At 41.6% G+C, this 20,905-nt stretch overlaps 1 protein-coding gene across 1 annotated transcript in view; it reads right to left on the reverse strand.

The window, feature by feature from the left end:
- Nucleotides 1–20,905, reverse strand: part of CSMD2 (CUB and Sushi multiple domains 2) — a 972,861-nt gene that overhangs the window by 105,286 nt on the left and 846,670 nt on the right. The window contains 2 exon segments of the mRNA XM_006886423.1: nt 12,506–12,694; nt 19,337–19,546. Coding sequence (XP_006886485.1) covers nt 12,506–12,694; nt 19,337–19,546 — 399 coding nt within the window.

Consider the following 20,905-nt stretch of genomic DNA (forward strand, 5'->3'; position numbering starts at 1 on the left):
GACTTGGAGGATTATCTCTTGCCCAGAAGCCAGTGATAATTCCCCTAGGGATTATCTAGGGGTGTAAATTCAATGAAGACAAGGAGTCCCAATTTGTTGTAATGTGATTCGCACTTGGCCAGTTGAATGCAAAGTGTGTTGGTGCACTAGTTGTGCATATGTACAGACAGCTCACAGGCAAGATTTCTACTGTCTCATTCTCAAATGTGACTAAGTGTGTTGGTGTACTAGCCTTGCATATATACAGACAAGATTTCTACTGCCTCATTCTCCAATGTGACTAAGTGTCTTGGTGCACGAGCCCTGCATATAGACAGACAACTCACAGGCAAGATTTCTACTGCCTCACTCTCAAATGTGACTAGAATCAATAAACATTTGAGGAAAGTATGCAGCAGAGCATAGACCAAGATAAACAAATAGAAAAAAATGGAAGAAAAAAATAGAGAGAATTTAGAGCACACAAAAGAATTAAAGTTTAACAGTGACTATAACAATGGCATGGTGGAGCTTGTGAAGAGGGGACAGGATAAGACGATGTTCTGATCTATTGTTGACAGGGTTGCTATGAGTGGTAGCAGACTTGATGGCACCTAACAACAACAACAACCTCAAATTTTTATCCTCACAGAACCAAGTAAATATTTCATCCATATATAGAATCTTGTGAACAACTAGGAACAAAAAAGAACTACTGGAAATTAAGAAAAAAAAATTTAACAAAGCTGCCAAGATAAGCTGATAAATATCTCCTAGGAAGAAAAACCAAAAGATACAAGTCTGAAACGATAAACAAGAAAATAAAAGATACAGGGGTTTTGTCCAGGAGGCCCATCCTTGACTGGCAGGAACTCAAGAAAGAAAATACAGACAAGACAGAGAAATAGTAGGAGAATAAATAATTTAAGAAAATATTCCAGAACTGAGAGAGAATGCAAGCACTGAAATTAGGATGCTGAGTCAGATAAAGAAAACAAAATCCTACACCCTAGAAACTAAAGAGTGAGATATAAAACCAAGCTTATGGAGAGGATTCCAAACGCCGTCCGAGGAAAAGATGAGATCACTTGTAAAGGAATAAGGGAATAAGGATTATACTGGCATCTCTATAGCCTCTCATTAGCAACACTCGATCCTAGAAATGATGGAGCCATAAGCACAAAATTCAGCAAAGAGATAATTTTCCTACATAAAATTTATGCCCATTGAAGTTATCAATTAAATCAGACAATTAGGGGTCTGTTGGGGGAGGGGGCTCCTGTGGCATAGTCTGCAGGAGGTTACATTGCTAACACTTTCTGTGATTTGAATTCACTAGCACCTCTTCAAGGAAGTTCCCATGGCCTAGTAAGAAGCTGCACTGTAATCTCTAAGGCATGAGGTTCAAATCCACCAGCTGCTCCATGGGAGAAGGATGGGCAATCTCTTCCCATGCAGTTAACTGCCTCTGAAAACCCACTTGAGGGTCAGCTATGGGTTGGTTCTGACTCTATGGCAAGCAACAACAACAATTAACAACAGTGCCTCTTCAAGAGAAAGATGGGCGATCTCCTCCCATGTGATTTACGACCTCGTACACCCAATGGAAGATCAGCTATGAGTTGGTTCCAACTGGGCAGTATTGAGTTTTTGTGTGAGGGGCTAATTCACGTTGAGTCCACTGAAAAAAGTGCTTGAAAAAGTAGTCACTTGCAAGGCATCTGAGAGCTGGACAATGACTAAAGATGACAGAGAACTGATGCCTTCGAGTTGTGGTGCTGGAGAAGAGTACTGAACATACCATGGATTGCCAAGAGAATACATAAGTCTGTCTGGGAGAGGGTAAAATCAAATTGCTCCTTGGAGGCTACGATTCTGAAGCTCTGTCTGACATGCTTGGGGCATGTGGCCAGGAGAGATAAGTCCTTAGAGAAGGACTTCATGTTTGGAAGGGTGGTGGGAACTTGCAGGAGAGGAAGACCCCAGATGAGATGGATTGACATTGTAACTGAGGTTATGAGGGTAGTTGTGTCAGAAACAGGGAGATTGAATCAGAATTGGGCAGAGTTCTCAGCTACTATGTATAGGGTCTCTATGAGTCACAGTCAACCTGACAGCATAACAACAACAATAACAGTGAAACTGATTGACTCAGCCACTGCAATGACGGGTTTAGCACAGCAGAGATGTAAGGATGACACAGGATCGTACAGGGTTTTATTCTGTTGCACATGGTTGCTATGAGTCTGAGTGGACAAGATGGTACTTAACCTCAACAGTACAATCTGTTAGGAAGGTCTACTGAGGATGTTCTCTAGAAAACAAGAAAGGAAGTAAAAAAATAGAACGACAAACTGCCTTCCTGAGTGGTTGCACCATTTTACAACCCCACTAACAGTGTTTGAGAGTTCTCTCCACAACCTCTCCAACATTTATTGCTTGCAGTCCTGTTAAATTTTGCCACTGCTACTGGGTGAGATGGTATCTTGGTGTGGTTTTGATTTGCATCTCTCTTCTTGCCAGTCATTTTAAGCATTTCTTCATATGTCTGTTGCCCAAACCACTCTAGAAGACAGTATGGCATTTCCTCAAAAAGCTGAACATAGGAACTCCATATGAACCAGATATTCTACAGCTACAAATATACCTCAAGGAAATTAGAACTGAGACACAAATGGAGATTTGTCCACAAATGTTCATAGTAGTGCTATTCACCATCATAAGATCATGGAAATAGCTCAAATGTCCAACAATAACCGAATGGATGGAGAAATTATGGTACATTTACAAAACAGAATACTACACAGCATTCAGAAGTAACAATTTCAAAAAATATTACGTAACTTTGGAGAGACTGAAGTGCATTATGCTGAGTGAATGAACTCAGTATCATAAGGACAAATACTACATAAGACCGTTACTGTAAAAACAGAAGGATAACTAGTAAACTAGTTTATGGGGATCAAAGGGTAAGGGGTGGGAGCAGAGGGGTGAGGATGGGAGGGGGAAATCATAGGGTCACACAATTTTGTGGGAAGAGGGTGCAGGTAGAGGCAATGAGAAAGATCTGGCAGGGACCTGAAAAGATAATGATGAGCATAATTCTATGGTGATTATTTTTTATAAAATATAATGTATGGAAATTATTGTATGAAACACAACATGAATGAAGGAAAGTGCGAAACACAACGATACGAATTTTTCATGGAAAACATTATTGTTGTTGTTGTGGGCAGCTGACTCGCTTGCGACTCACAGCCACCCTATGCAAAACAGCTCTGAACTCTCTTTATCCTGAGCCAATCTTATTGTCTCTGACAAACTTACCCCTATTACTCCATTCACTGAGCCAATCCATGTTAAGAAAGGTATTTGTGATAAACAAATTACTGAATATATAATATTAAATAGTAAAAAAAGTCATGGTTCAAATGTGAATCACTTTACAACATATGACTCAGAGAACTAGTAGAATGTGCCCCCTGACTCAAAATAATGGGAGCTCTGAAGAATAAGGAATTGTGGTTCTAATCCAAAGGCAGGCTTGAGTCCACCAGCTGCTCTGTGGAGAAAGATGAGCAAGCTCTTCAGTTAAAATTGAGGGACATTAAAGACAGTTCCAGACAATTAGGGGCCTAACTAGGGTGCCCTAGTGGGGAGTCTGTAGGGGTTTTGCACTGCTAACCCTCTCTGGTGATCTGAATCCACTAGCAGCTTTTCAGGAGAAAGATGGATAATCTCCTCCCAAATGATTTATAGTCTCTAAAAATCCACTGGAGGGCCAGCTAGTCAGTATAAAATAAGGGAAGAGAGTTCAGTTGGTCTTGATTCAAGAAATAATCTCCCTTGAGTAATTCAAGCATCACAGCACTTATCTCAGCCAAAAGAAAATGTGACCCAAGCAGATGACAGCACCCAGCACGGTTTACATAGTTCTAATAATTCAGACATTATAGATCTGTTTTAGAGTTCAGACTATATACAGAGAGAGCACTGAAGGCATGGAAACAGCTGCAGAGAAGGTAGATACGGAATTTCTGAGAATAGGAAAATGTAGCTGATGGAGGGAGGGTGGAGGTGGAAGAAAAGGAGAGAATGAATAACCTCATTTCAAAAAAGTGGAGAGTAAAAATAAATAGGGAGTCAAGAGGTATTGTTTGAATTTTATAGGACCAGAAATAAGAGTTTCCTTTGCATTATTTAAAATAGCAAATTCGACTGAAATACAATTGAAAATACACTGTACAAAAGGAAAAGAGGAGCAGCATGTGGTAGCAAAAGATTACTTACCATCTACTTATACTAGGGAATCAATAGACATTACTGTTAAAAATCATGATGTGTAATTCTTACAAAACTACTAACACAATCCAATTAAAAAACAGCCAAACTTAAACAGGTCCTTCATAAAAGAAAATTTTGAAAAGGCCAACAGGCACATGAAAAAGTATTTGACATCATTATTCAACAGGAAAATTCAAACAAAAACCTCTACATACTCACTGGAATGGTTAAAATTAAAAAGATGGAAAATATCAAGTATTAGAGAGGAAATGAACAACTGGAATTCTTGTACACTGCTGAAATGAGTACAGTCCCTTTAGAAAACTGGCAATTATCCATAAAATGAGATCTATTTCTATCCTATGACACAGAAATCCTACCCTTGGGTATAGAATCAAGAAAAATGAGTGCATAAATTCAAAGACATGTAAAAGAATTTTCATAGCAATTTCATTGAAAATTGCCATCTGGAAACCACAAACACATCTACTGACAATGGGATGTATAACAAAACAACCAGGTAGCTGGCTACTGAAATATTATACAGCAATAAAAAAGAACAAACCACTGCTACAGCAAACAAAGTGGATGGATTTCAAAGACACAATCATGATCTTATAGAAGACAGATCCATTTACCTGATATGTAAGATAAGCAAATTAATCTATGCGGAGAAAAGAAAAAATTGTGTGGGTACTTGGGATGGAGGTTTTGACTGAAATAGAAATGAGGAAGCCCTTCAAAATACGAAAAATATTCTATCTCTTGATGTGGATAGTACATACATTTGTTGTTGTTGTTAGAAGCCATCCAGTTGAGCACAACTCATAGCAACCCTATGAACAAAAGATCTGAACCCTGTCCTATCCTGTGCCATCTTCACACTTCCTGACACACAAGATCCATTGCAGCAGTCTCCGTGTCAGTCCATCTGGTTGAGGGTCTTCCTTCACTGACCCTCCACCCTTCCTAGCATCATATTTCTTTTCTAGGAATAGTCCAGTCCCTCCTAGCAACATGCCCAAAGTATGTGAAGTGAAGCCTCATCCTTCTTGCTTCCAAAAAGCATTCCAACTGCACCTTCTCTAAGACATATTTCTTTGTTCTTTTGGCCATCCATGCGATGTTCAGTGCTCATCTCAAACATCACAGCTTAAGGGCATCAATTCTTCTTCTGTCATCCTTATTTACTGTCCAGCTCTCAGATGAATACCAAGTGACTGGAAAGACTAGCACCTGAATTAGACACATCTTAGTCCTCAGTAGAACATCACTACTCTTCAATAATTTGAAAGGTCTCTAACTGCAGATTTCCCCAGTGCCATCTGACTGCTAATACCAAGGGTGCTAATTGAGGATCCAAGTAAGATGAAGTTGTTGATAGTTTCAATCTCTTTTCCATCCACCATGATGATGTCTATTGGTCCAAGGGTAAGAATCCTTGTTTTCTTTGCATCTAAATGCAATCCATGCTGAAGGCTGTATTCCTGGATCTTCTTCAAGTCCTCCTCACTTTCAGCAAGGAAGGTTGTATAATCTGCATAATGCAGGTTATTGATGAGTCTCCCTACTATCCTGATGTCACATTCCTCCTTATAGAGTCCAGCTTCTCAGATAATTTGCTTGGCATACAGATTAAACAGGTATGGAGAGACACTACAACCCTGACACGCTCCCTTCTTAATTTTAAACCATGCAGTGCTCTCCTGCTCTGTTTGCACAACAGCCTCATCATCCAGATATAGGTTTCACATGAGCACGATTAACACGTTGCCACAAATGACGGCAAATGTGTTTCTAAGCGCAGCCGTCAATTTAAAAAGTGAGCGGCAACGTGTTAGGTCCTCTGGGACTCTCATTCTTCTCAGTGTGAGCCTCAATTTATGATACACACAGTCAAATGCCTTTATGTAGTCAATAAAGAACAAATAGACATTCTTCTGGTATTCTTTACTGACTTCCAGGATCCATCTGACATCAGCAATGATATCTCTGGTCCCACAGCCTCTTCTAAATCCTGTTTAAACTTCTGGCAGCTCCCAATCTATGTACTGTTCTAGCCATTTTGAATGATCTTCAGCAAAATTTTGCTTGCATGATACTGTTTGATAGTTTCCATATTCAGTTGGATCACCTTTCTTGGGAATGGGAATAAATATGAACCTCTTCCAGACTGTTGGCCAGACAGCTGTCCTCCAAATTTTCTGGCATAAACTGGTGCATGCATCCAAGGCTCTATCTGTTAATCGAAACAAGTCAATTGGTATCCCATCAATTTCTGGGACCTTATTTTTTTTGCTAAAGCCTTCAGTGCAGTTTCCACTTTCTCCTTCAATACCACTGGCTCCTGTTCATACGGTACTTCCTGAAATTTTTCAGTGTCAATCGATCCTTTCTTATACAGTGATTCTGTGTAGTCCCTCCATCTTCTTTTGATGCTTTCTAGGTCACTCAACATATTGCCCATAACATCTTTCAATATCGCGGCTCAAGGCTTACATTTGTGAATTTTCTCAGCTTGAGAAATGCAGTGAGATCTTCCCTTTTTAATCTCCAAATCCAGCTCTCTGCACATTTCATTACAATACTTTGTCCTGCCGAGCTTTGAAATCTTCTGTTCAGCTCTTTTACTTTAGCATGTTTTCCTTTTGTTTTGGATTCTCAACAATCCAGTGCCAATATTTTTAATTTCTTAACTTAGTCTTTGAGTTGGTTTTTTAAAATAAAATTTTTATTTTATTATGGGTTACTTACAAAGTTTGTATACATTGTTTTCACACCAGATCATTCCCATTTCCTTAATCCACCACAGGTGACTCAATGGCACATAACAACAACAACAATGGAATAATCATATCGAGAAGAATGGGAATCCCAGAACATTTAATTGTGCTAATGCGAAACCTATACTTGGACCAAGTCGTCAACCTATACTTGGCAGTCGTCAGAACAGAGCAGGGCAACACGGCATGGTTCAAAATTGGGAAGGGTGTATGCCAGGGATGTGTCCTATCTCCATACCTTTTCAGTCTGTATGCAGAGCAGATTATCTGAGAGGCTGGGCTCTATGAGGAGAAGCGTGGCGTTAGGATTGGTGGAAGATCTATCAACAATCTGCGTTATGCAGATGACACAACCCTGCTCGCTGAAACTGAGGAGGACCTCATGCACTTACTGCAGAAGGTCAAGGACTGCAGCCTTCAATATGGACTGAGGCTCAATGTCAAGAAGACAAAGATTCTCACCACTGGACCAATCGGTAGCATCAGGATGGATGGCAAAGAGATTGAGATTGTTCACAGCTTCAGTTTGCTCAGCTCCAAGGTCAACACTCTTGGCACCAGCAGCCAGGAAATAAAAAAAAGTATTGTGATGGGAAAGTCTGCTGTTAGGGACCTCTCTAAAGTACTCAAGAGCAACGGTGTCTCTCTGGAGACTAAGGTGCGCCTGATACAGGTCATGGTTTTTGCAATCACTTGTTATGCATCAGAGAGTTGGACAATGACTAGGGAGGATAGAAGGAGAATTGATGCCTTTGAGCTGTAGTGCTGAAGAAGAGTATTGAATGTACTATGGAGTGCCAAGAAAACAAACAGATTCATCCTAGAGAGGGTTAAACCAGGCCACTCCTTGGAGGCAAGGATTCTGGGGCTCCGACTGACATACTTTGGACATGTTGTAAGGAGAGACAGGTCCTTGGAGAGGGACATCATGCTTGGGAGGGTGGAGGGACAGCACAGGAGGGGAAGACCCTCTATGAGGTGGATTGATTCAGTGACTGGGGTAATTGGGATGGGTGTGTCAGAGGCAATGCGATTGGCACAGGATAGAGCAGGGTTTAGGGCTGTTATACATAGGGTCGCTATGAGTTGCAAATGACTCGACGGCACATAACAACAACATATTATAGCATATCTTCAATTTAAGAGATGAAAGGTAATTAAAAAGAGACACATAAGTATGTTCTCATTCTTTTCAATGTTATCCATAACTTGTTATAACCCACACATATGACTCTTTTAATAATCAATAAATCACTGCTAAATATCTTCTGGTATTCTCTGCTTTCAGTTAATAGCCATTAAACATCAGTAATGGTATCTCTCATTCAACATACCCTTCTCAATCTGTCTTGAATTTCTGGTATTTCCCCTTGATGTAATGCTACAACTATTTTAAAATTATCTATTGTGTGATATTGTTATTGTTGTTGAGCCTCATAAGAGTTAGAACTAATCCACTGCTTATCTTCTGTCCCTTTTTCAGAGACAGTTAATCACACAGGAAATTTCCTATCCCTTTAAGAGATCCATAGTTATTCCCATTCCAAAAAAAAAGCTATACATCAGAATGCATAAATTATCAATCACTAATATCATACAAAAGGAGCTCTGGTGGCTTAGTGGCAAGAAGCTGTGCTGAAATCTCAAAGGCATGCAGTTTGACGCCACCAGCTGCCATTCCATAGGAAAAGGATGGGTAATCTCCCATGCAATTAACTGCCTCTGAAAACCTACGACAGGGTCAGTTCTGACTCTATGGTACACAACAACAACAACAACATCATCATCATCATCTAACAACTATTTTTAAATTATCTTTTGTGTGATATTGTTGTTGTTAGGTCCCTGGTGCCACGGCCTCTTCTAAATCCTGCTTGATGCTTTCTGGGTCATTCAATATACTGCCCATAGCATCTTTCAACATTGTGACATGAAGCTTAAATTTGTTTTTCAGTTCCTTCAGCTCAAGTTCTTCCCTTTTTATTCTCCAATTCCAGCTCTCTGCACATTCCAGTATAATACTTTGCTCTGTCCTCCCGAGCTGCCTTTTGAAATTGTCTGTTCAGCTCTTTCACTTCAACATGTCTTCCTTTAGATTTGGCTTCTTGACATTGCAGTGCAATCTTCAATAGTCTCTTCTGACATCCATTTCAGTTTTTTCTTTCTCCTCTGTTTTTATAATGACCATTTTCTTTCTTCATGGATGATATCCTTGATAACATCTCACAGCTCAGCTGGTCTTCCATCTGGTGTTCAATGCCTCAAACCTAAGATGATCATGAAATTCAGATGGATTTGATTCAAGATCGTATCTTGGTTCCTGCAGACTTATTTTAATTTCTGTTTAACACTTTTCTTTGGAATGGGCATAACAATGGATCTCTCAAAGAGAGTTGAGAAGGCAGCTGTCTTTCAAATTTTTTGGTATAGATAATTGAGCACTTTCAGTGTTGCGTCTGTTTGTTGAGCACTTCAGTTGCTATTCTAGAAACTCCTAGAGCATTGCTTTTCTTTTCTTTTAAATCAATATCTTAAGTGCAGATTAGATTTTCCTTCACTACCATCAATTACTGATCATATGCTACCTCTTGAAATGGCTGAACGTCAGCTGGTCCTTTTTGGTACTCTATTCTTTGCATCTTCTTTAGATGCTTCCTACATAGTTCAATGTTTTATTAAAAAAATTCTTAAGTATTGCAACTTGAGGCTTTGTTTCCTTCAGATTTTCAGCTTTATACATTATGAGTATGGTTTTTCCTTTTGATTTTCCAGCTTCAGATCTTTGTACATTTCACTAAAATACTTCATATTTTCATAAAGAATCTGTACATAGACCAAGAGGCACTCATTCTAACAGAACAAGGGGACACTGTATGGTTCAAAATCAGAAAAGGTGTGGGTCGGGGTTTTATCCTTTCATCATACCTATTCAGTCAGTATAATAAACTGGATTATATGAAAATGAATGTGGCATCAGGACTGGAGAAAGACTCAATAACAACTCACAACCTGTGATATGCAGATGGTACAACCTTACTTACTGAAAGTGAATAGAATCCGATGCATTTACTGATGAAGATCAAAGAATATATAGTTTAGAAGGATTACACTTAAATACAAGAACATAACACATATACAACTGGTCCAACAAGCAACAGCATGATAAAAAAAAATTACCAAGAATTTAATTTAACTTGGATCCACAATCAATGACCATGATGCAGCAGACAGGAAATCATATGATATACCTCGCTGGGAAAACCAGCTTCAAAGGATCCTTTTAGTGTTGAAAACCAAAGATACCTTGAGGACTAAACTGCACCTGATCCAAGTCCTGGTATTTCCAGTCACCTCATATGAGCAAAAGCTAGATGAGGAATAAGGAAGACTGAGTGTCTTTATATTATGATGTTGGCAAAAAACATTGCATTTTTCTAGGGACTGACAAATATATCTTGGAAGAATTGCAGCCAGAATGCTCCTTGCGGGCAAGGATGGAGAGACTTCATCTAACATACTTTGGGCATGTAATAAGGAAGGTCCAGTCATTGGAAAAGAACAGCATGCCTGGCAAAGTAGCAGACCAGAGTAAAAGAACACTTTTCACGAGATGGACTGACACAGAGATTGCAACAATGGTCTAAAAAGATCAATGATTATGAGGACTACATAGGACAAGGAAGTGTTTCACTCTGTTTCTGTGTATATGGGATCACAGTGAATGGGACCCGACTTGATGTCACCTAATAAGAACAACATAAGCATCTTACACAGAGTTGAGGACACTCCCACTAGCAGAATGAAAATCAGAAATAGCCACGAAGGGGTTTCATGTACAAGATACTCTGACATAAATCAAAGCTGTAAGGAGAAGAGAATTATTTAAGGGGAAAATATGGTCCAGAAGGATTGTTTTATTGAACATGAAAGACCTCAATGTATTTTAAAGGAAAATTTGAAAAAGGTAAAAAGCAAGTGAGAGTTTGAAAGACAGATAAAAGGGGCTCTACCTTTCCCTGAGAGGGCCTGAGGGGGTTGAGATAAAAAAATTGAAGGAGGGATCAGGCAGGAAGAGGGACAACCTTTCCACTGTGGTTTCAAAGAGGAAGAGAAACAGAAGTGAGAGGAGTTAAAGATTTCAGAAAAGGGTCATTCTGATAGGCTGTGCATCTGAGACTCTGTATTTTAGTTTCAAATGTCATCTGTGTGGTCAAGCTGTGGCAGGATTTCCTTGCTGTTGCCACCTGCCTCTCCCACTCCTGGCTTCCCAGTGAACTTGAGCCTGCTGTGCCCCCTTCAGAATGCCATGTCTCCACACACAAAAAGATCTCTTCTCCGCAGATCCTCCCAACAGTCTTGAGGAAAACAAGACAGAGACAGATGAGGAACTCGAGGTTCTGAGGAAGGGAGCTGTGGAAACCACATAATATTCACTGAGGTCATGGTACTGTGGCCTTCAAGAGGCTGGGGAGGCTTCAGTTCACTGTTGCCCCAATGTACAAGGTACACAGCAAGTTCTTCATTACATCTGAGAATGTAAGACATCTGGGTAGACAAAAATCAGTCCAACACAGACCTCTCAACTCTGCTGGCATGCTGGACCTGGATCTTCAGGTGCCTGCCACTGGGCCAAGCCCTGGAGACATGACATGCTACTCCTCCTCTGGTCAGGCTGCAGAGCTCTGAGAATCCCAATCATGACAGACTCAGATCACAAGTCCCTGGTCCTGCCATTCTATCTTGTCGTTCCCAGAGGGCCCTGTTACTACCAACTTGTCTCATTTACATTATGGATACATACTTGAAACGGTCATCTTTAAGACTGTCCAGGGAGAGAACAGGAATGAGAAAAGTTCCACTTTCTGGACTCGATTGTGAATGGGTTCTTGACCCAGCTTCACTAGAAACATTGAACGGGGTGAGAGGATATTGCCCAGTAGTGCCTGTAGGGGGAGCATGTGGGATTGCCACCTGACTGCAGATAGTCTAGACAGGAGCAATACTTTCCTGCCATTGCACGTGGATTCCTCGTGTAGGGAAGAGAGAATAAGGGTGAGTGGGCTGTCAAGTGAAGAGAGAGGCAAGAGATTTCCTAGAAAGAGGTTTTCTTCTGTTCTTCTTTTGGAAAAGTACTATGATTAAATCAAAGGCCTTCATGCAAAATTTTCCCTTTTAACTGGGGGCATATCCAGCCCAGCAGGCTGGATATTCCCATGGACTCGATATGTCTTCCCCTTGGCTGTAGGTAACTCCTTACTAATGGGCCTATTTTCCTGTAGATCCTTATTTGCATCATCCCAGAGCCCTATTCCCAGGATAGTCTCCCCTGGACCCATTTATAAGAGAACAGGATGGACAAGGCAACCCCATGCAGAAGAAGTGTGGAATGTGGACTGCTCTTGTTTAGCCTCTCTAACCACCAGAAAGAATCACCACATCAGCTCAAGTAAGAAACATACCTTCACACCTGGGCAGGGGGTGGTCCCAGTTCCGGTTGGTGCCATGTTGACATGTGAGGACAGGGTGGCCAGTCAGCTGATATCCTGGGAGGCACTCGAAGGTCACTGACTGTCCAACATTGTATCCAGCTCCCCTCACAATGCCATTGGCAAAGGGTTCTGGGTCGGGGCACTCTTGGAGTTCATAGGCTGAAAACAACAAGGAGAGGTGGTCACTTTATTCTCTCTGGACAGGTTTTACTAGAACTGGAATATAAGAGCAACAAAGAGTAGTCAAAATGGTGACATACGAAGATTTGACCCAATATGCACCTTTGTTATTGACTAACAAAGTTCTGGGAAAATAGCTCTGGACAAGTGAACTTTTCTGTGTTTCAGTTTTCTGATTATCATGAGGATTAAGCAGGATCATTATGGATAGTTATTTGCCCAGAACTAGCACATAATAATAGCTCAATAAATGTTAACTATTATTATTTTCCCAGGAGCTCCTGGGTGGTGCAAATGATTGTCTACAAGCAAAAAGCTGACTATTTGAACCCACCTAGATGACAGACGAAGAAACGATGCTTTTGAGTTGTGGTTCTGGAGAAGAAAAGTATTAAGTATCTCATGAACTGCCAAAAAGAACAAATAAATAAGTTTTGGAGACGGTGTAACCAGGATGCTCCTTGGAGGTAAGGAGAGTGAAACTCTGTCTCACATACTTTGAATACCTTGTCAGGAGAGGCCCTGTCCTTGGAAAATGACATCATGTTCAGAAAAGCAAAAGGTCAGCGAAGCAGGGGAAGATCTTCAATGAGATGGACCATGCAAGTCCCTCAAAGATAGCAGGAAAGCTGTGTCTACAGGAGCAGAAGACATCTTAGTGGAAGTAGTGAGGGCTCATCAAACAAAGCCAAGGAATTGGGTGAGTGTGTGGCACAGTGCAAAACCTTCAATGAACGGGGGCCACCAGACAAAGAGCAGCGTTCATGATAGTCACTGGGCTTACTCCACCCAGGAAGATGGCAGTGGGAGCAGAACTAACTTTTCAATAGTGAAAATTCTCAGTGGGAGTAGCAGATTTCAAGAGACTTGTCTGTGAATGTGAATGTATGGTGGGGATATTATATACATTTCCACTTAATACTGTACAAGGATGTCTCAGTGGGAAGAACTGAGTAGGTTCTCCCATAAATCATCAGTGTAATTGGGCACACCATAAGCTAGAAGCTGTAGTGGGAGAGGCTGGCCTGGTCAGCCAAAGGAGAGACAGCAGCACTGTGGGTTTTGAGGTTTCAGAGATGAAAGCTTTAGTAGAAGCACTGAGCCCATACAAAGACAACACGGGCAAACGGGGATGAGATGGACTTTTACTTGAAAGAGAAGTCTCAGAAGGGAAGGGACATGTGGATCCAAAGACAGTGAAGCCTAATTGAGCGGCCAGGAGCAGCCATAAAGAGAATAACTGGGTCTCTCACAGGAATCATATCAAGTGGAAAGAGCTAGGCTTTTCAAAAATAGAGACACTTTAGTAATAGTATCTTACTGGTCATAACTCGAGAATAATCTCAGAGCCTGTTCCACTGGAAGAAGCTTCAAAGAGAGAGGCTAAGCTTGTAGGCAGAAATAAATCCAACAAGGAGGAATTTAAACTTTTCCAATGATAGACTCTTCAGTGAGAGGAGTTGGCTTTCTTCTTTCCAAAGGAGAAGCCATAATTAAAAATATTAATGAAGATGCCTTATCTTTCAGAATAATCTTCCAGAAGAATGTAGTATCAGGATTGGAGGAAGATGCAACAATAATCTTCATTATGCAGATGGCATAGTCTTGCCTGCTGAAAGTGAGGAGGACTTGAAGCACTTGCTGCAGAAGGCCAAGGACTGCAGCCTTCAGTATGGGTTATATCTCATCATGATAGGCAACATCATGATGGATGAAGAAAAGACTGAAACGCTCAGAGACTTCATCATACTTGGATCCACAATCCATTCACTCGGTATCGGCAGCCAGGAGATCAGGAGACTTGCTGCAGTGGGAAAGTCTGCAGTCAGGGATCTCTCTAAATTATTGAGGAGCAATGATGCAGGAGCAGTCTGAGGACTAAGGTGTGCCTGATTCGGGCTATGGTCTTTTCAGTCACTTGCTATGCATCTGAGAGCTGGACAATGAAGAAGGAAGAATAGATGCCTCTGACCTGTGGTGTTGGAGGAGAGTACTGAGTATCCCATAGACTGCCAAAAGAACAAACAGATATGCCTTGGAGAAGGTGCAGCCAGAGTGCTCCTAGGAGGCAAATATGATAAAGTTTCATTTCACATACTTAGGACAGGTTGCTAGGAAAGGCTATTCCTTGGAGAGGGACATCATGCTTGAAAAGGTGGAGGGACGGCAAAGGCGAGTAAGATTCTCAACGTGATGGACTGACCCACTAACTGCAGCATCGGCTCAAGTGTGTCAGAGATTGTGAGGATGGCACAGAATAGGACAGGGTTCAGATATGTTGTTCATAGGATTGTTATGAGTCATACTCGATTAGTATCTGACAACAACAACATAATCTTTCAGAACAAGAGATGCCTTAGTAATTTTGTTAGGTTCTTTATAAGTACGATTCTCTCAAGAAGGTTTTACAAAATAAGCTCTGCTATCAGACTAGGTGGCCACAGAGGGTAGTTTGGGCTGTCACTAGAGGTTTTATAAGAATATTTGCCTGAAGAAGGGAAAAGGAGACCACAGAACAGGAAGTATAGTGTTCAATTAGAGGGGATTTGAGAAAAAGCAAGGAGTTGGGTCTCTTCCACAGAAAGTTAGAAACCACAGGGAACTGGACCTGCCACATAGAAAGTGCCCAGGTGGGGACAAGGCTCTTTCATAAAGTTGGTCCCTTCATAAAGAAAAATCCTGAGGTGAGTGTTGGGAGCTTGTTTCACAAGGTTCAAGCCCACAGACTAGGGAAGATGTTAAGTGGAGAATGGAGGTCTGTTGGTTAAGGAGAAGGATCTGGCCTATCACAAGTTTGGAGGCCTCAGTGAGAATTCCTGTGCCTCCTGACAATTTAGTCCCAGAGGTCGGGATCAGTACAAAGGCAACAGAAGCCAACTCAAGCCTGAGAAGGAGCAGCTGAGCTGATACCATGTGGAGCTCTCCAGAAGTTACTAGAACTTGTAGTAAAATTAAGAATTTGTGACTATGATCTTATCTGAAAAAAACATCTTTGCAGATAGAATTAAGTTAAGGCGTTTAAGAGATTATTTGAGTGGGATCTAAATCCAGTAACATATGTCCTTAGAAGACAAAACACAGAAAGAAGATGAAGGAGATGAGAAGACAAGGGCCATGACGGGTGTGATACGTCTCCAAGCCAAGGAGGGTCAACGTTTGTCATAAACCAAGAGAAGCTAGGAGAGAGGCACCAAACAGCTTCTTCAGAGCCTCCAGAAGAAACCAAACTGACAACCTGATTTTGAACTCTGGCCTCCAGAACTGTCTGTGAGGGGAAAAGTTCTGTTATCTCAAGCCAGTTTGTGGTTATCATTACAGAAGCCTCAGGAAACTAATGAAGGAATATGACATAGGCAGGCACAGAGGGAGTAGCCAGGCCTGTGGCAAGTAAATGTGAATAGAGAGAGGTGGGCCCTTCACAAAATGGGAACTCAAGTGGTTGTAGTTGAGATTCTCATACTGGTGGCTGGTGCTGGACCACTGAAGGCATGCTTACAACTTCCCTCCTCTACTCCTTCCTTTCTATTTCCCTGCCCCACAGAGAAGGTCCTCAGGAGAAAGACTGGGGGCTGCTTGTTCACACACATGAAACCTCAGTGGGTTTGAGACACTTCACAAAGAGGATCATTACCCAGAGTGCTGACCTGTTGTTCCTCAGAGGGATCCCTGAGTGCCTCATAAAAGAGCAGCTTTGGTAGGCATTTCTCAGAGCTGTAGGCTCAGGAGTGCAGGTGGGTCTGAGGCCTGGTCAGGGCTCTGTGGGAGGAGTTATACCTCATGCACAGGGAAGAAGTCATTGGAGAGTCTGAGTCCGTGACAGAGGGCCAGTCTTCATAAAGATAAGTGGATATGCCATGCAGGAACTCAGTTTGAGAATGACTTGTCCTATTTCACGGGCGTTAAGTAGGCAGAGTGATGCCCACCATGGAGGTAGAGGGGACACAGACCATGTGGCTGAACCTGGAAGCAGCTGCTCTTGTCAGAAAGGTGAGGAGAGGGCTGGTGTCTACCTCAGAGGGGGCTCGACAGGGAGGAGCTGTGTCTGTCCCACAGAGGAATACTGACCAAGCATGAGGCACAAGTCTCATCTGAGACAGACTATGGCTCCCTTTACAGGCCCTACACTTCCAAAAGACGGGATATATGTCTCATAGGCAGAAGCACAGTGAAGACAGCTTCTGTGATGGACCCACACAAACACTGAAGCTCCTTGGTGTAGCAGCTTCATTTCTATCTTGTAAGCAGAACCACATGACTGATAAGCAGAGCTTTCTCCCTGAAGTTTCATTGGTGTGAGAAGCTCAACTTTCCCTGAGGCTTCCTCACAGTGAAGAAATCTACTCAGTTACTCAACTCAACTACTCTGAAGAGTCCTCCAAGATAGACTCAAGCATTCTGAAGAGGTATGGTCATCGTATAACCAGTCCAACAGCTCTCCCTGTAACAGAAAGAGCCTGTAAGAAGTCTCCTGAATGGTAACCCCAAATATTCAGTATTCCTCTTTGACAAGTAAGGAGCTCCAAGGCATATTCTTTGCAGAATAAAAAAAGACAAGTCTAAGAACATAATGTATAGTATGGAATTTCTTCTGTAGAAAACAATAAACATTCCTAAAACATGACATTTTCCCAAGTACGTATGACCTGTATATGTCAATGCATGGAAGAAGGTCTAGGAAGATTATATCTAACTAACAGCAGCTTCTTCTGGGAAACACTTCTGCTTTTGGAGGAATGTTGACATGTCTTTGTTTTTAAACCAAGTGAATATATGTGTGAATTGCTTTTGGAATGAAAACTTAGCTTCAAAAAGGCAAATTAAAAAAAAAAAAGAAAAAGAAAATAAGATTTAAAAGAATCCCCAAACAAAAGCAAATGGCAAAAATGTTTACAGTATGCAATTTTGGTTAAAATGCAATGATGTCAATACATCAATTATGGATAGGAAAATACAGAGAAATATGATGGATTCTCATTATTCACGAACTTCATATTTACATATTTGCCTTCTGCCCCAGATTTATTTGTAATTCCAAAGTCAGGACTTGCAGTGCTTTTTCAGTCAAATATTTGCAGCACGACCACGGAATCTGTGTTGTCAATGCTCTTAGCTGAGCTTGAACAGGAGCTATTGTAATATATGGTATGTTTAATGACATGAACTTTGCCTTTTTTTTCTGTTTTGTTGGAGAAGTTACTGCTTCAAATGGTTCCCAGGCAACCAGTTGAGGTGCTGCCTGGTACTCCGAGGCACCAGCTGGCTCCAACACACCTTATGCCGTAGACAAGCTTCATTTGAGCACGAGCTATAGTGCTGTTGTTATAAATTTAAGGGTAACATGCCAAGTAATAATAAGGTTTAATCAGCAACATATCTAAAACAAGCTTATGTGTTAACTGATTGATTGAAAATAATGTGACCAGAGGCCTACGGGAACCTAACTCTTGATTTTACCTGGTTAACATCCCCTAATTCAGTGTTCATAACAACTTTATAGAATAGGTACTATGAGTATAACCAGCATTGACTATATTTAACACATTGTTAATAATTAGTATCTTTGAATTGAGGTGGGGGGGGTCCAGTGATGACAGGATTATAGGAAAATCCCAGTTTTCTATGAAGTGCTTGAAAACCACCTTTTATGGTTTAATTTTTTTAACAAGCATGTGCTAATATAGGGGGAAATGATAAATACTTGAGAAAATATTAATTTAGAATTGTTCAGTCAGGCACACTGGTAAAACACTAGTGAGAACATCTGGAAGAATCTAGGGCCATTGAGAACAGCTGCACAGGTTATGCACAAACCTCACAACCAGATGAAGCACAGGTGAAGCCTGAATCATAGCTGATGGCACTCTTTCTAGAAAAAGTCTACCAGGAGAAGTGGTGCCTGTCCTAAGATTTCACCTCAGTGAGGCAGAGCCTTCGTGTGCGGGGAACCTCACACACTGAGGAAAACACTCAGTAGCAATAAGTGAATACTTCTCATTGTGCAAGAGTCAGTGGGCACTCTAGAAACTGGTACTCAACTGTCCACCACAGGAGGACTCTTTTGAGCATGACTGGGGCTTGACGTATAAGGGAAGACTCAGAGAGAGTCATTGAGCATATCAAGCCTGAGCAGAGGTTGCTGACCAGACATTTGGGGGATACCTGAGAGGAAACAGATGGGCCCCTTGCCCAAAGAAAGCTATCTGTTGTCAGGCATGTACAGAGGTGCACAGAGGTGGCAAGGGGGCACTATTGGGTCTGCTACTCTGGAGAAGCTGTGCGAGAGTGTCAGCTTGTCAAACTGGGAGGCCTCCCTGTACAGGTTATCCCCTTGTCTCTCACTCTGAGGCGTCTCTAGCTCTTGAAAGAAAGGCTGAGAAGGTAGGTAAGAAATGGGAGCTCTGGTGGCTTAGTGGTAAGGAGTTGTGCTGTCAATATAAAGGCCTGTGGTTCAAATCCACTAGCTGCTCCATGGGAGAAAGAGGGGCAGTATCTCCCATTGATTTACAGTCTCTGAAAATCCACAGGAGGGTCAGGTATGTCTTGGTTCTGACTCCACAATATATAACACAACACAACACAACACAACACAACACAGGAGCAACAGAGAGCTCTCATCCTCACCCTGATATTCCAGCTTGAATCCTGGCCGGTTCTGGGAGTGGTCACTGTGGAAATAGACGGTGGTCTCATGCGATGTGGAGAGCAGGGAGCTGGGAAGCTCGCTTCCACTGAATCTCCCCATCATGCGGCTGGTCTCGTAGGGGCCGTTGCGGATTTCTATGAAGTCGTGGTTGGGCTCCGTGGAGAAGTTCAGGAACTGGATGTGTGCTCCTGGGAGCAAGATAGAAGCAAAATAGTGCCCAAAGCAGTACGGTTCTGCTTTACAGGGGTTGCCCGTGAAAATTCCCCAATGCTCCAAGCCCCCACCTACCCCCATCACTGAACCAGGGGTTCCAGAACACACCTTGGGAAATGCTCATCCAGGCATCTAGTCTCAGGGAGGACTAACATTAGTCATTCAAAAGCAAAGGCATTAGTCATTCCAGAGTGCCTTCTCAAACTCATTTATTTTACAGAAAACAAAGTTCAGGGCCAATACTTGGTTTACTTTGTGATTCATATTTCTAATATCAGTATAAAGATAGCTTTGCTAAAATAAACTTTTTACTCAAAAGTAACACCACACCACAATCCATCAAAAGACGTGACCTTTTGGAAAGGAATTTTCTAGAACACCTGAGATAATTCAGAAAGAGAAAACTTAGAAATACACACTATCTCATCTGTGCCATTCGGAAACCAAGTGAAGTTTGTTCTCTAGAGACTTTCTGGGCTAAACAGGATCTCCAGACAATGTGAGCGGGTAAATGGATCTGGTCAAGGCCTTATACATTACTGTACTCTTTGGAGTATGAGAATGGAGATATGAATGTTAAAAAATGTTTCAGGCTAACTGTTATCAAAACTAGATAGCTAATAAAAGTATACTAAAGAAATATGTTCACTGAGCAAAGGGAAAAGTCCATTGTTACTATTAATTGTGGAAATGAGAATGCAAAATGCTATAAACTACAGATGTCCAGCAAAGAGGGTAAATGGATGGCACAGACCTATTGTATACAGGGTCACCACAAGTTGAAATAAATTCAACAGCACCTAATGACAACAACAAGGACCACAACAAGAGATTCTAATTTTTATATCAAGAAAAAATGAGCAATAACTCACTCACCAACAGTATCAACCAAGCAGTTACCACACGCGAGGGCTGTGGGAAGTACCACTCAGGGAAGGACAAGATCAACAGACTCTCGCCTTCCTGGGGGTGAGATGGGTGTGAGGGCATTCCAATGGTGGAGGACTGGGCGGCCAGTTAGTGTCGGCAACGGGGAACTGTCGATGATTTCTAGATTATTTGGTGGTGTGGCCTACAGAGAGCTGTGCTAACCCAAAGGCCACATCTCTTTGGTGGTTTGAATCGACCAGCGGCTCCTTGGGAGAAAGATGGGCAATCTCCTTCCGTGCGATTTACAGTCTAGTCTCTGAAAACCCATTGGACGGTCAGCTACGAGTAGGTGCCAACTAGACAGCACACAATAACATCATAAAACAAAAAATATGTGATTATATGGAAAACCAATTTACCTATCCTGTACACCTTCACTCAATTGATAATAAAAAAGTTCTGCC

The sequence above is a fragment of the Elephantulus edwardii genome, unplaced genomic scaffold (assembly GCF_000299155.1).
Source record: "Elephantulus edwardii isolate Elephantulus edwardi_28Jun2011 unplaced genomic scaffold, EleEdw1.0 scaffold00049, whole genome shotgun sequence".
Taxonomy (NCBI): Eukaryota; Metazoa; Chordata; class Mammalia; order Macroscelidea; family Macroscelididae; genus Elephantulus; species Elephantulus edwardii.